The sequence below is a fragment of the Monomorium pharaonis genome, chromosome 8 (assembly GCF_013373865.1).
Source record: "Monomorium pharaonis isolate MP-MQ-018 chromosome 8, ASM1337386v2, whole genome shotgun sequence".
NCBI lineage: Eukaryota > Metazoa > Arthropoda > Insecta > Hymenoptera > Formicidae > Monomorium > Monomorium pharaonis.
In genome coordinates, this window is record NC_050474.1 from 15,492,324 (window position 1) to 15,508,338 (window position 16,015).

Below are 16,015 nucleotides of genomic sequence, written 5' to 3' on the forward strand. Positions count from 1 at the left end.
GATATCTTGAGGACTATCTTAGGACGTCCTGAGGACTATCTTATGGATTTTCGCGCTGACTAACATTACGCTTGTTTTTATCAATTTGTAATTTTTAATCTTTTTATGCTGTTTTGATTTAGATCTTAAGTAGATTTCCTACCCCCTTCTCTTCTTCCTCTAAATAACCTCATGGGCTGATCTAATGTAAGAATCAAATTCAGCAACTCAAAAATATAAAAATACTTTCTTTCTAATGATTTCAGTCGTCAAGATTATAATTTAGTTTAAAAAGTGCCATTTTAGCTGTTTTCTTATCTATTTTTTGAGGTTAGAGAAGAACTCTGACCTGATGAACCAAAACAAGCTTTGGATTCAAATTCAACAGCCTCAAACATAAGAACATCATGGTCTAATTCGCCGGATACAAGATACTTTTTGTGTGTTTCTGTGTTATCTTACAGAATAAACAATTTGTTCGATACGACAAAATTATACCGCAGTAGTATATATAACTCCATATTTATCTTTTATATAGAATATTATCAAATCTGAAGGAATTACGCCTTTTCCCCAATCTAAACGGAGCAGTGTCTTTGGAAGTATTAAAATTGGATCGTTCACAATTGAAAGAGGTTCCTTTTAATCTTTGCCAACAATGTCCGAAACTCAAAAGTCTGTAAGTTTATAATTGAATTGATTTATAAACCATTTATTATTTTTATAAAATAATCTATTTTAAACAGAATTCTCTGGTAAAAATTTTACTCAAAAAAATTTTTCATACAATTTTTATAAATTTTCAGAATTTCTGTATAAATTATAATATATTAATTATAATATATAAATATTAAAATTATAAATTATAATATATTATTTTTAATTCGTAGAATTTTTCAGAACTCTTATATAAATTTTATCTCTTAGATTTTTTGAACAGATGCGGACGTTTTGTCAAAAATAATTTCAGAAAAAGTTACATGAAAAGATAATGAGTTTATTAAACTTTTATTGCATATGTTTTAAGATTTTATATATAAAATTGTGTATAATATACTTTTGTATTTTATATTTAATCAAATACTTAGCTAATTATATGATGTAATATTTGTTTTTAATCTTCTAACTGTGTTTGAGTCTTTTTCTATCCGAACACTTTAAAGGGGTTGCCTGGTTTGGAGAGTTTAAGAATCGATTTTTTTACATTTTATTAAAAAACAATTATTTGAGAATATTTTTTAAATGTATAAAATGCGATCCCTTGAAAATTGTTGAAATTACAGTGGTTAGAACAATCTAGTTCCGAGATGAGATTTTGAGCGCTCAAATCCAATTGGTACATAATATATACCTCAATTGTCATTGAAGCATCATAATCGAGACTGTTGATACATATTTTAGGTGAATATTTTTAGAATCCTCTCACTTTTGCTAGAATAAAACATCAAAACCAAACCCAATACCTTTGTTGTGGTTTTAAAATTGTGGAAATAGCAATGTTTTTAGAATTTGATATGTTTAATAAGAAGTATTACCCAGATTACCCTCATTTAAAATTAATAACCACAATTAACGGGATATAAATAGCTACAACATACAAAGCAATTGCATTGAATAAAGGCGGTTAAATTTGGCGATCTATGAATGTATAAATTGGCTAATGAAGACACTAATCAAAAGAAATCAACTCTGCTTGATTTTTACAAAGAAAATATGCTTTTTTATGGTTTATAAATTGCTAAATAACAAAAACTTATTGCAAGTACAAAAAAACGGAAACGTAATGGAAACTTTAAACGCGTTTTTCTCGAAACGTGTTTTTTTTTAATTTGCTGACAGTGTAAAGAGAAAATAGTTCAACACAAAGATATAAGATTTCGAAACACACACACACACACACACACACACACACACACACACACACACACACACACGCACACACACGCACACGCGCACTTTAAATATAACTATTTTTTTCATACATTAAACCTAAAAAGTAACAAATTTTTGAAAATTAACATTTTTAACACTTAAAAAAAGTTCTATAATAAATTTTTTTAATAACAATGTAACTTTACAAATTTGCATTTTATAATACTTATATATTTTTATACTATAATCTTTTTAGGTTCACTGCATACGTTCATCATTCTTAATTACAAATCAATTTGGTTTTTTGTTTCAGACGACTTGTTTATGCCTTGCAGTGTCAGCAGTTTTAAGTGATTTGTGTTTGACGCACGTAATGATATCTTTAATATATATTAACAATTTTTCATATGAAAATTCATGAATATTGTTTAAAACATAAATAAAATATTTGTACAAATTATAAATTGATAGCAGTAACCGTTTCTATACTAAAAAAAATCAGAAAGATAATTATTTTTTATTGTTTCCAGGCAATTCCTTTAAAAAATATTCGTGCTTTTAGAGTGTTAACAAAACTAAAATTTTGCGACTTTATTTATAGATAAAAATTCTGAATATTAATTGTTAACCGATCCGAGTGTAAACACAATAAATAAAGAGAGACATTGATATCTGGCAATGAATATTTTGAACCCGTTATCTGTCAAGTCTTAGAATCAACAACTTGTCGCCAGTTTCTCTTTTTACTTATTGCCTTTTACAATGGGATCAACAATATGAGTACAAGAGCACAATAATAACATTAAGAGACGTTATTAAACATTTAATCAAACACGAATGCTTGCAATTACGATTATTTATTGATAAGAATAATTATAGGGCTCTACAATTTCAAAAATATTAAAAGAATAAATCGCCAATCAGAGCCGGCACTAGATGTAATTGTGCAACTATTTATTGTGTATACAAATCTAACGTTGCATAATAAACGCAGTTGAATAAAAAATACAATTATGTAACGTAAACATAATAAAAATGTACATTAAGTTTGCATAGTTTCGACTCACATTTCGAGTCCTCTTCAGTGCTATCATCGCAAATATAAAGAAGTCAAAAAATTTATGTCGAATGCTTCGGCCAGAATACAACATCGTGTGTGAAACCGTGAAGCATTTAAGATCAATACGGAAAAAACACTCTAATTTTGAGAGTTTACACTCAAAATTCAGTGTTAATACTCGATTTTGGGAGTTTACTCCCAAATTTAGATGTATACGCTCAAATCTTGAATATTTACACTAAAGATTGAGTGTTTATACTCGAACATTGAGTGTGTACACCCAATGATTGAGTGTTCATACCAAAGTTTGGATTTAAATATTGAATATTTGAAAATATACTCTCAACATTTGGATATAACACTCAATAAATGAGTGTATATTTTCAACATAAAGTGTGAACACTGAAACGTTGGGGATGTACACTCAACATCTATCGGTTGAAGGTATACACTTAATACTGAATGTGCACTTTCAAACATTGGATTAGAAAATGTTAAATAAAAACAAAAGCAAGAAAAGCAAGTTCAACCGAAACATTCAACTGTAGAGTGTTCAGCTGGCTTTGAGTATTAATTTGAGTATTACTTTCAACTTGGATGTTTGCCATCTAATTGAGTATTAATTTCAGTGTTATTTTTAAATTTAGGATTAACATTGAAATTAACACTCAATTAGATGGCGAGCATTCAAGTTGAAAGTAATGACACTCTAATTAAAAGTAAATTAAGGAGCGAACACTCAAGTTGAATGTATACACTGAATTGAGTGTTTACCCCTTGTCCCAAATTATACTCAACTTGAGTATTTTTTTAAGTTATTTTTAGTGTTTTTTCCGTAAGGGAACTTCTATCCGGAACAACAGTCAACTGAACACATTAAGTCGACATCCAAATAATCAATTAAAAACACTATACCATAAGAATTCACAAAAAGGCTTAATAAATTTCTACTTACAAAAAAACTAGATTGGATTAAACTTAAACTGTTACATTGTGCATGTAAGAGAGCTCTGATTTGTTGGTGTTGAAAGATGGAGTGAAGTGAAACGAGATATTCCGTAGTATAGACAAAGTATCAGAATCAGAGAAGTCGTGGTGGAAGAATGAAAGAAAGAGGGAAAGCATCATACCCTTACGGAAAAAACACTAAAAATAACACTTAAAAAAATACTCAAGTTGAGTATAATTTGCTACAAGGGGTAAACACTCAATTCAGTGTAAACACTCAACTTAAGTGTTCGCTCTTTAATTTACTTTTAATTAGTGTGTTATTATATACTCTCAACTTAAATGTTCGCCATCTAATTGAGTGTTAATTTTAATGTTAATCCTAAATTTAAGAATAACACTGAAATGAACATTCAATTAGATGGCAAACATCCAAGTTGAAAGTAATACTGAAATTAATACTCAAAGCCAACTGAACACTCTATACTTGAATGTTTATTTTAGATATTCGTTTTATGTCCGTTTCTACCAATGCAGATTAATTTTAATCTCGGTTGAACTTGCTTTTCTTGCTTTTGTTTTTATTTAACATTTTCTAATCCAATGTTTGAGAGTGCACATTCAATATTAAGTGTATACCTTCAACCGATAGATGTTGAGTGTACATCCCCAACGTTTCAGTGTTCACACTTTATGTTGAAAGTATACACTCATTTATTGAGTGACATATCCAAATGTTGAGAGTATACTTTCAAATATTCAATATTTAAATCCAAACTTAGGTATAAACACTCAATCATTGGGTATACACACTCAATGTTCGAGTATTAACACTCAATCTTTAGTTTAAATACTCAAGATTTGAGCGTATACACCTAAATTTGGGAGTAAACTCCCAAAATCGAGTATTAACACTCAATTTTGAGTGTAAACTCTCAAAATTAAAGTGTTTTTTCCGTAAGGGTAAACCTAGTATTTGATCAAATCATCATAGATCGAATTAAGTAAATCCATGTCGTATTGCATATTAAGGTCTTTTTTGTTTATCTATTTACATGAATCATCTCAGAGATGTTGTTCCGGATAGAAGTTGATCTTAAATGCTTTACGGTTTCACACACGGTGTTGTATTCTGGCCCAAGCATTCGACATAAATTATTTGACTTCTTTATATTTGCGATGATAACACTGAAGAGGACTCGAAATGTGAGTCGAAACTATGCAAACTTAATGTACATCTTTATTACGTTTACGTTACATAATTGTATTTTTTATTCAACTGCGTTTATTATGCAACGTTAGATTTATGTACACAATAAATAGTTGCGCAATTACACTTAGTGCCGGCTCTGATTGGCGATTTATTTTTTATTCTTTTAATATTTATGATTATTTAGTTTGGGAAATCGAAGTTTATGAAAAATAAATTAATTTATACGTCTTTTTTCGTATTATTTTTTAAGTGGCTATTAATTATCTTGATTTTGACTATTAATTATCGAGAATAGATTACCAAACATTAATAAAGGACAATCAAACAAATACTTATAGTCATGATTACTTATACAATTTTGTGAGCCAAATTTTATAAAAAGAAGGGCCAATTTCACGCACGTATTCTTTTTTTGTATTGTTTATTACAGTTTGGACTATCAAACGTCGGGAAGAAATGATTAAATTCCATTAAACAATCACCAATCGAATGGTTATAGCCGTCACTGAATTTTTAATTGTAAGAGGGCCTACTTCACACAGTTGAAAAATAGATATCTATAAAATTTTCGGTTACTTGCAATATTAAAATGCAGCTTTCGTGATAAAAAAAACATTAATGATTATTTTATAACGTCTAAACAATCTGCAAAGAAGTAATTTGGACAGTTATCCCTAGAATTCAATATAAAGTATACAAGATATTGTGAATCTCATAACCTCATATCTAGTCTATAACCGTCTTCTCTATTCTCGTTATCAATAAATGTCTCTCGAGATATCACCTGTTTTTCCATATTACGTATTGCTCCATATTTTGTACCTTACACTATATTCCCTCTTAACCCTTTACGGCAATGCAGGACTCTAGAATCCCACCTTTTTTATATTACTTTTTAAATTACTTTAGGCACTAGAACCTGAATTTTTTTTTGTTTTTTTGCATTTTTATTTTATCAATATCTTTATTAACACTAAGGTGCATGTTATTTTTCATGAATTATTTATAAAAATGTTTATATTATTAATTAATTCACAAAAAATGCCTTTTTTGAAAGAAAAATTCAGGTCAGAACGAACATTAAGTAATATTGAAGTGACAATTATAATCTAAAGGTTTTTGGGGTCGCTGATTACGAACCTGACATCAGAATTTTGAAATTCAAAATAGCGGATTCAATATGGCAGACCGAAAATATTTTAATTTAGTTTATTTGGATAAAATTCATAATACAGAGATTTTCTGGGTCGTTGATTACGAATCTGACTCAAAATTCAAACTAGCGGATCCAATATAGAGGACAGAAAATATTTTAATTGAGTTTATTTGGATAAAATTCACAATACAGGGATTTTTGAAATTGCTAATTACGAATCTGACATCAGAATTTTAAAATTCAAAATAATTGATCTAATAATATGGCGGGCCAAAAACATTTTAATTTAATTTATTTGGATAAAATTTATAATACAGGGATTTTCGGGCTTGCTAATTACGAATCTGACATCAGAATTTTAAAACTCAAAATGGTGGTTTTAATACGGCGGATCAAAAATATTTTAATTTAGTTTATTTAGATAAAATTTATAATGCAAGGGTTTTCGGGGTCGTTAATTACGAATCTGATATCAGAATTGTAAAATTAAAAATGGCGGATCTAATATAGCAGACCGAAAATATTTAATTTAGTTTATTTGAATAAAATTCATAATACAGAGGTATTTAGGATAACTACAAATTTTAGATCAGTTTTCAACTTGTTAACTTGTATTGTCTCGAAAACTCCTAAAAACTAATATTTATTGATCTTGAGGAACTTAAAAAAAGATTTAGCGTGCTATTACTTATTATTTAGATCTGCCATTTTGAATTTTGAATATTTTTAATCAGATTCATAATCAGAAACCCAAAGAACTCTATATATTAAATTTTAACAAAATTAATATGCTTGGAAATTTTATGATTCTCCATGTTAGATCCGGCATTTTTAAATTAAAAATTCTGATGTCAGATTCATAATCAACAATCCTAAAAACCCCTGTATTATAAATATAATCCAAATAAACTAAATTAAAATATTTTCGATCCGCCATATTAGATCCGCCATTTTAAATTTTAAAATTTTGATGTCAGATTTATATTCAGCGACCCTGCAAACCTTTGTTGCATGAATTTTATCCAAATAAATTACATGAAAATATTTTTGGTCCGCCATATCGAATCCATCATTTTCAATTTTAAAATTCTGATGTCAAATTCGTAATCAGCGACTCCAAAAACCTATATAAAATGTTTGTCTTTCATGAATGTGTCTGTAAAAATTCGGGCCTCAAAAGGTTAACAATGTTTCTATTATATGTATAACACACATTATTATACAATATGTATAAATACAGCATGTATTTTACATATATGTTCTGTTCCTGCTTTCAGTGATATAAAATCCAATTCTTTGATAAAAATACCAGATTTACGAAATTGTAATGAACTTCGCGTTTTGTAAGTATGTAAAATAATATACAAATATAATATGTGAAGTATCAAATATATTCAAGACAATGTAAGCATGATACAAATCTTGCCTTTTAGGGATTTAGCTAGTAATATGATTTCTACGTTACCTGATGGTGCTTTTAAAGGTTTAAATATGCTACATGATCTCCTATTGTCTAATAATAACTTGCACAGCATTTCCGGTGATACGTTTACCGGATTATCTAGACTACAAGTTTTGTAAGTGTTCAGCTTGATTATGGCTGTTTTCCAACCAGAACATATTGACGTTCCACTGTGTTCCACTGTGTGACATTCTTATTGGAATTCTTATTGGAATAATTAGAACTCTAGACTTAGTTGGCAAACAATTATAAAATTGATGCCGATGAGCAGTAAGAAAATATTGTTATTAAAATTGATATTAGAAATTATCACATTAATATCACATGTTAAATGCAAGTTTTTTGAAAATTGGTAACATTGACGTAATTTAAATGCTCGTACTTAACTTTTTAATCGTGTCAAACAGTGGAACAATAGTCTAGTTTCTACTGCCCGTCCAATCTAGTTTTATTTCGGAATTTAACAAATGTAACAACCAGGGTTTCCATAAAAAATGAAGTAAGAATGAATTATCCCAGCAAGAAAAATGACACAAACTTTGCGCGAAGTTTATAGCAAACTCAAGCATATCTTTGCAGCAAAATTGCGACAAGGTGTCCGCATAAAGCTTAGCTTTTGCTGCCAAGGCTTGTCGTAAATATTATACGCATATTTTATGCAAATAATAGGGCAAACTTTGCTGTACACGCCATGATAGCAAATTTGTGACAAGAACATGTTGCTGTACACAATAGCGTGGCAAAAACAGGGCAAATCTTACGGCTTGATAGCAAATTTATGGCAAGAACATGGCAAACTTTCCTATATAGCATGAAATAGCAAATTTGACAAAAACAAGACAAAGCTAATTGTAATAAGTACGGATCGTATAAGTTCATTAATGAGTTTTATAAATTATTTTTAATCATTAATTAATTGTGATTCGCACTATTACGACAAGCTTCGCCTTGTTCTTAAAAAATAAAAATTAAGATCGGCAAAAATAAAATATTAAACTGATCAGTTCAATATTATATGTGAATGGTGCAATCGTACTTGGTTTTCTGTTCTCAGCGAGTCCCTTTTATTCACCCAGTAGATGAATCTTGTTCACAAGAAATGCGCCATCTCGGGGTGGATAGTGAAAATTTAAAAAAATGGCTCATACAGTTCAAAAACAATAAAAAAATATAGGCCAAAAACGATCAAATAAAGGTGTAAAAATTTAGTGAAATTTATTATTATAATACAAATTAATAATAATATGATAACTATACGTTTCGACTTACTTAGCCTTCTTCAACAATAATCTGTTACACGTATAAAATAAATTAAAATAAATAAGTTAAAGAAACGAAAAAGTTGAGTCATAAAACAATCACAGTTTAACATATTAACAGATTACAAAAATATTCGATGATTATAGTCAGATAGTATAAAAATTGATCGATAACAATAGTTGTAGAATACATAGGTAACTGATTCTTGTTTCCACACGAAAATAGTTTGGGCCCATAATTAAAATTGTGGTAACTTTGTTGTTAAATTACTAAAATAAAAGTTTAAAAGTGATGTTAAATTTGTTATCTGAGAAAAATTAGAGAGCTAAGTAAAAAGTATTATAACACAAATAAGAATAAAGACTGTTGAACTACTTACTGTAGCTGCAAAAGATGAGATATTTAATTTTAGTTTATGCTTGACTTGTGTCTCAATCAATCCACGATGTTCAAGAGTTAAATTGAATCTGGCTGTAAAATTCGACCTGACCAGCTAACATTGTTTTTATGTGTAAATGCGTTACTTATACTTTCTCCTAGCTGTGTATTTTTATTGTTATTCTTAAGTTCGTCTAAACTGGCAAAATAAGATTCATCTACTAGTTCGGTATCTTTATTAAATTGAGACCGTACGACCGCTTTTTTATGTGCACAATTGTGACAAGATGTGTCCGCAAAAAGTTTAGCTTTTGCTGGCAAGGCTTGTTGCAAATAGTATGACGCATATTTTATGCAAATAAGGTAAATCTTGCTAATAAAATATAAAAGCAAATTTATAACAAGAATAAAGCAAACCTTGCTGTACATCGCTTGATAGCAAATTTGTGACAAAAACATGGTAAATTTTGCTGTATACAATATGATAGCAAAGTAACAAGAACAAGGCAAAGGATACCGCACAATTTATATTAAAAAAAAGCTCGGTCAATTTTCTTGAATTTTTTATATATTGTAATACTTAAAGCTCTAATGAAAAATTACCATTTGTGCGACCTTTCTATGTCTAGTTTCGGAGATAAAATTTTTTGAAAATTGCTATTTTAAGGTTTACTGCGTGCGTTTGCACTTGTTAACTTGCTCGCATATGTATATATACACACGTATCTGTATGTATAAATGTTCGCGTGACACTCTGTGTGTGTGTGTGTGTGTGTTACAGCAGAGATAAGCATATACTCATTAATGAATAATAATGTTGTAATATTAATTAACACCTGTTAATTAATATTACAACATTATTATTCATTAATGAGTATATGCTTATCTTTGCTGTAACACACACACACACACACACACACACACACACAGAGTGTCACGAACATTTATACATGCAGATATATGTGTATATATACATATGCGAGCAGGTTGACAAGTGCAAACGCGCGCAGTAAACCTTAAAATAGCAATTTTCAAAAAATTTTGTCTCCGAAACTAAACATAGAAAAGTCGCACAAATTGTAATTTTTCATTAGGGCTTTAAGTACTACAATATATAAAAAATTCAAGGAAATTGACCAAGCTTTTCTTTTCATATAAATTGTGCGGGGTCCTTTGATGTCATGCTATATGACAAGTTTTACTTTGATCATAATTAGTAAATTTTTAATCAATTAATTAATTGATTAATTTAATCAAAGTTTTATTAATCAATATTTTATTAGTTAATTATTAGTCAGCATTTTATTAATAAAGAAGTTTTAGATAATAAGAGGTTTTAACTACATTTAATAGATATTAATAAATAGAAACAATTAAGTTTCCTATATTTTAAAAATTAATTAAATGTATACACAAATAATGGAGTGCCTTTAGACAGAAAACATCAAAATCTGCAGAATAATTCAAAACAGCATGAATTTAAATAAAACCTTTTACATTAACTTCTAATTGATATTAGAATCAAAGTCTATCTCTTAAAAATGTGCGATTTTTTAAAATTGTTGAAAAATTTTGAAAAAAGTGTTTTTATAATAATTGATTATTACGTTGTCAAAAAAAGTTTTTTCATAATTTTACATAAATATTTCAATGTCTCAAAAAGTTATAAAACTTCAGCGCTGAAAATATGTATCTTTATGTTTTTGGGATCGCTAAAAACAAATTTAATATTATTTTTCAAAATTCAAAGTGGCGGACGCAGAATGCCCAAATAGCACTGGATGTTCCAAGAACGTCCATTTTAAGTCCAATTCAGGTCCTCATGTCCATGGACATAAAATGGACATTCATAGGATGTCCATTATTGGAATTAAAACGGATGTTCTATTCAGAACGTCTTATGCTGGATATCTAATTTATGTTCGCACTTGGATCTTACTTTTATGTAATTTATCTTTATTTTTATTATATAATTTAAAAGAAATATTGTAAATTATATATATATTATTTACAATAGTTCTAATTAACATTAATTTGTAAATAATAAATTATATTATTTTTAATTTTTAAAAGGTTTATTTTAATTGTTCTACTTTTAGATATAATATGAAATAATATGAAATAATACGTATTATTTTTTTATTTATTATTAACACTATTAATTATTGGTATTTTTTTTAATGTTTGTTATAATACATTATTGTTTCTTTTTCGTTTTTTATCGTTTTGTTTTTTTATTTTCGTTTCTTTTTCTCTTTCTTTTTTATTATCGTTTCTTTTTCTTTTTCGTTTTTTTTTTCGTTTCTTTTTCCGACCAAAAGAGGGACACAGCAATTGGTCTGGGTCAAGCGCTGTCTTTGTCTAACCAGTAGCATAATGGGCGCTAGACAAAGGAAAAAATTGACCCGGACAATGTCTCCTCTTTGTCTTTCTGTCGGACACTTTTCAAGAGCTTTTTGCAGGAAATGCGCAGTCCATGCTTTATGTCGATGATTTTTACAAAATGTGGATTAACCCACTATTGCAGCAAGCCCTTTAATTGAAAAAGGCCCAAAAAAAATAATCAAACCATAATAGGTCCAAAATTTGGTTTATTTCGGACTTTCTATAAATGTCCGAAATTGTGACAAACGTATATCCTATCGGACGTCCATCGATTGTCCGACGGACCTTATTTGGACTCTTAATGGACGTCCGAATGTCAAGAAGCGGATATCCATTGGACATACAATGGATGTCCTTGTGCTATCTGGGTGACGGTTGCAATTATGAAAATCATGTTTTCTTGGCAATTAAATCGTAAAATATTTTTCTTAATTGTATAAGGTAAAATATAACAACAAACATTAACATACTGTATAATTTTCTAATACTTGTGACAAGTATACCTGAAAAATAATATTTAAAAAATATTCTTGGTTGAAGCAAACTATTACTTGAATAAAATAAATACTTTTCTTGTTTGTAGAATGATATTTTTCTGTGTGTATTTAGTACATGTCATGCATTCTATTTCATAATTGCAAGCCGGATATGTGGATAAGGTATATAAATTTACCGATAAGGCTCTTACAAGGAAACGGACAGAACTGTCCCTCACCGATTTTAATGAGCTTTGGATATGTTGTAGAACATAAAAAAATATTAGACCTATATTTTTTTTAGCGACGTATCTCGACGTTTAGGGGTTGAAACCACCCCTCGTAAATAACGCGTTTTTTCGTTTTTGGCGAATATCTCTGAAAATATAAGGTTTATGAAAAAATGATTTATACAAAAGTTTTATGGATTTTTCAAAAATTTCAAACTTTTTAATTGACCCTACCCCCACCCCTTTTTTCCAAAATTTTGAAAATTTTGTAAGGACAAAAATTAAAGAGCATTAAAGAGGTGGGAGTAGGGTAAATTAAAAAGTTTGAAATTTTTTAAAAATCTAAATATGCTATTGTAAAGAGTATAAAATACCATAAAACTTTTGTATAAATCATTTTTTCATAAACCTTATATTTTCAAAGATATTCGCCAAAAATAAAAAAACGCGTTATTTTCGAGGGGTGGTTTCAACTCCTAAACGTCGAGTACGCCGCTAAAAAAAATATGGGTCTAATATCTTTTCATGTTCTACAACATATCTAAAGCTCATTAAAATCGACAAAGGGACAGTTCTGTCCGTTCCCTTGTCAGTCAAAAAAAAGTGATACACCTAAAATTTGTCAAAAAATCACTAAACTTCCAGCGACGATAACTAAGTAAAATAAAAATAGGAAGGTTTCTAAAAAAGAAAATTAAAGCTTCAAATGTCTACTTTAAGAATCGATTAATTAAAATTTTGCGTAATATTTTTCAAAATGGCGTATGACAAGGTGAGGGCATGCGAAATTGAAAAATATTGGTCCGAGTTTGCGACGATCCATGGCATGAGGCAAGTATCGCAACTTAATTGGATAAAAATCATGCGATAGAATAGAGTCTCCTCTTTAAAATGCTTTTTTACTTGTCTCGATACTATAATTTTTCGCTGAGATATACGCACAGTAAAAAACTGCCTTTTTATTCAAATGCGCATATCTCAGCAACCCACATAGCACAAAAATTGCAATTACATTGTAGCAATATTGCTGCAAGATTACAATGTTGTTGCAACATTGCTGTAACTGCAATTTTTGTGTTACGTGGGGAGAAATCATCGTATTGAGACGAGTAAAAAAGCATTTTGAAGGGGAGATTCTATTTTATCGCATGCTTTTTATCCAATTAAGTTGCGATACTTGCCTCACGCCATGGATCGTCGCAAACTCGGACCAATATTTTTCAATTTCGCATGCCCTCGCCTTGTCATACGCCATTTTGAAAAAAATTATTACGCAAAATTTTAATGAATCGATTTTTAAAGTAGACATTTGAAGCTTTAATTTTCTTTTTTAGAAACCTTCCTATCGTTATTACTCGCGTAGTTATCGTCGTTGGAAGTTTAGTAATTTTTTGACAAATTTTAGGTGTACCGCTTTTTTTTCGAATGAGTGTATTATCAATTTTTTTATTTGTACCAAAAAACCCATTTTTTTAAACATATGAATATTCACTATTTTTCGATTGAAGTTAATACCATAAAATCGAAATCATCGAAATATTTGTAAATAAAATGACAACAATTATTGTTTTCATGATTATTTATTGTTCATTTAACTCAAATATAAAGAGATGAAAGTTCAACTATCCACTTTTCCGTGTATTCACTTCTCTGGAAACATACAAAAATTTATTTGTAATACACGAAAATACACTTCACTAATGTTCTTTTACTTGGTTTAAAAAAAAGTAATTTATAATTAAATGCAATCACTTTTACTTACATTTCAAATTTCCGCTCTGCACAATTTTGTAACGCTCGCCGCACACTGAGTGTATCACACTCAGAATCAAACCTTCGTTCACGCTGCTGCAGGCACTAAGCAAATACTGACCGGATCAAGCACGCAAGATAAAAGGGACACCTAACTTTTTTCTCCTCCATGTTCCATCTCCCCACTACTGCTTGTTATAAAATCGGCCTGAGTGTGGCTAACCCAGTGTGCGGTCAGAGGGTTAATATAAATTTTGGAAGTGTAAAACTAACTCTTTGCTTGTAAGTAACATTATATCTTAAGTAATTCGGGGAGGGGAGGTGAGAAAAGTGCAGACTCTCGAAAATTGAAATTCGAAACCGTGAATTGTTGCTTGGATTCTCGAACACTAGGGGCGGAATTCACGCACCGGAACAGCCGGACACTCGAACGGTAGGCTCGGAATCCGCGAACCAGAACGGGAGCGTCCCAGATGAGCACAGTAATAAACGGACACAGCAGGCTAAGTGAAACGGACACAGTAACAAACGGACACAGTAACAAATGCGCACAGACCAAATGCGCACAGATCAAATGCGCACGGACCAAATGCGTATGGACCAAATGCGCACAGACCAAACGGACACAGTAACCAACAGATTTACCACATGGGTTGCGATTTTTTAAGGCACCTCTACCGATGGGGCGGATGCGGGAGGGGGGCAAAGCCCCCCTTGTACCCCCTGTTTGTGCAAAGCATTCTCTGCACCACATGGGTTTGCGACTGTGCGCATTTGGTCCGTGCGCATTTGGTCTGTGCACATTTATTACTGTGTCCGTTTGGTCAGTGCGCATTTGGTCTGTGTCCGTTTCACTCAGCCTGCTGTGTCCGTTTATTACTGTGCGTATCTGGGACTCACTCACCGGAACGCCCGGCCGGACTCTCGAACGATAAGCTCGGAATCCGCGAACCGGAACGCCCGGCTGGACTCTTGAACGGTAGGCTCGGAATCTGCGAAGTTCGGGGAAAGAAGGGGGACGAGAAACTCTAAGAGGGAATTATTTATAAATAATAGGAGCGTGTCTTAAAGAATTAAAACAGAAGGGAGTAAATGTGATTGCGGGACTTACTCATAGGAGCGGCTCTTAAAGACTTAAAACGAAAAAGAGGTGAGTAACGTAAAAACAAAAGAAAGAAATTGTGATTGTGGGACCTACTCATTACTGGTTCTTGAACAAATCTGTCGAAATTGAATAGATCTCTTGACCGGATGGAACGGCATTAAAGTTTATTCACGCACTGATTCTACATGATTACATTCTATTACAACTAAAATTGCTATACAAGTTTTTACTAACTTCATATTACTCTCCTATTGTTATTTCCATCACTGCTGTTTTTTTTCTTTAACTAACTAAATGACTCACTAACTAATTGGGTAACTACCTGCTAACTGATAGTGTTTTGGAAGATTCTTACTGATCTTATTCCCTCTCGCTACTAATTACTCCTCTTACTCGCTACTAATTACTAAATTTTACTCGTTATTAATTACTACTCTTACGCGTTACTAATTACTTCTCTTACCCGTTATTAATTACTAACTGGTTCTCTTCAAGATTTGGTATTATATATACACAGTCTTACAGAGGGAGGATCCAGATGTAGGTGGTTCAAATATTCTAATTGGTAGGACTCTTTTTCAGGATTGTGTGGTGGGTGAATTCTAAGTTTTCTTATTGGAGAAATAGTTCTTCCTTTTTGACCAATCATACGTTGAATAATCTGTTGAAGGGATCCAACCTATCGCGTAGGTTAGGTTAACTTTTCTTCGGGTTTAAAAAGATAAGTAATTCTTTATCG

The 16,015-nt window shown here is 30.5% G+C and overlaps 1 protein-coding gene across 1 annotated transcript in view; it reads left to right on the forward strand.

Moving 5' to 3' along the window:
- The window catches only part of LOC105831982 (lutropin-choriogonadotropic hormone receptor), a 253,454-nt gene that overhangs the window by 93,150 nt on the left and 144,289 nt on the right, over positions 1-16,015 (forward strand). Inside the window, 3 exon segments of the mRNA XM_036290661.1 lie at positions 518-658; positions 7,506-7,571; positions 7,662-7,805. Of these exon segments, the coding sequence (XP_036146554.1) occupies positions 518-658; positions 7,506-7,571; positions 7,662-7,805 (351 nt within the window).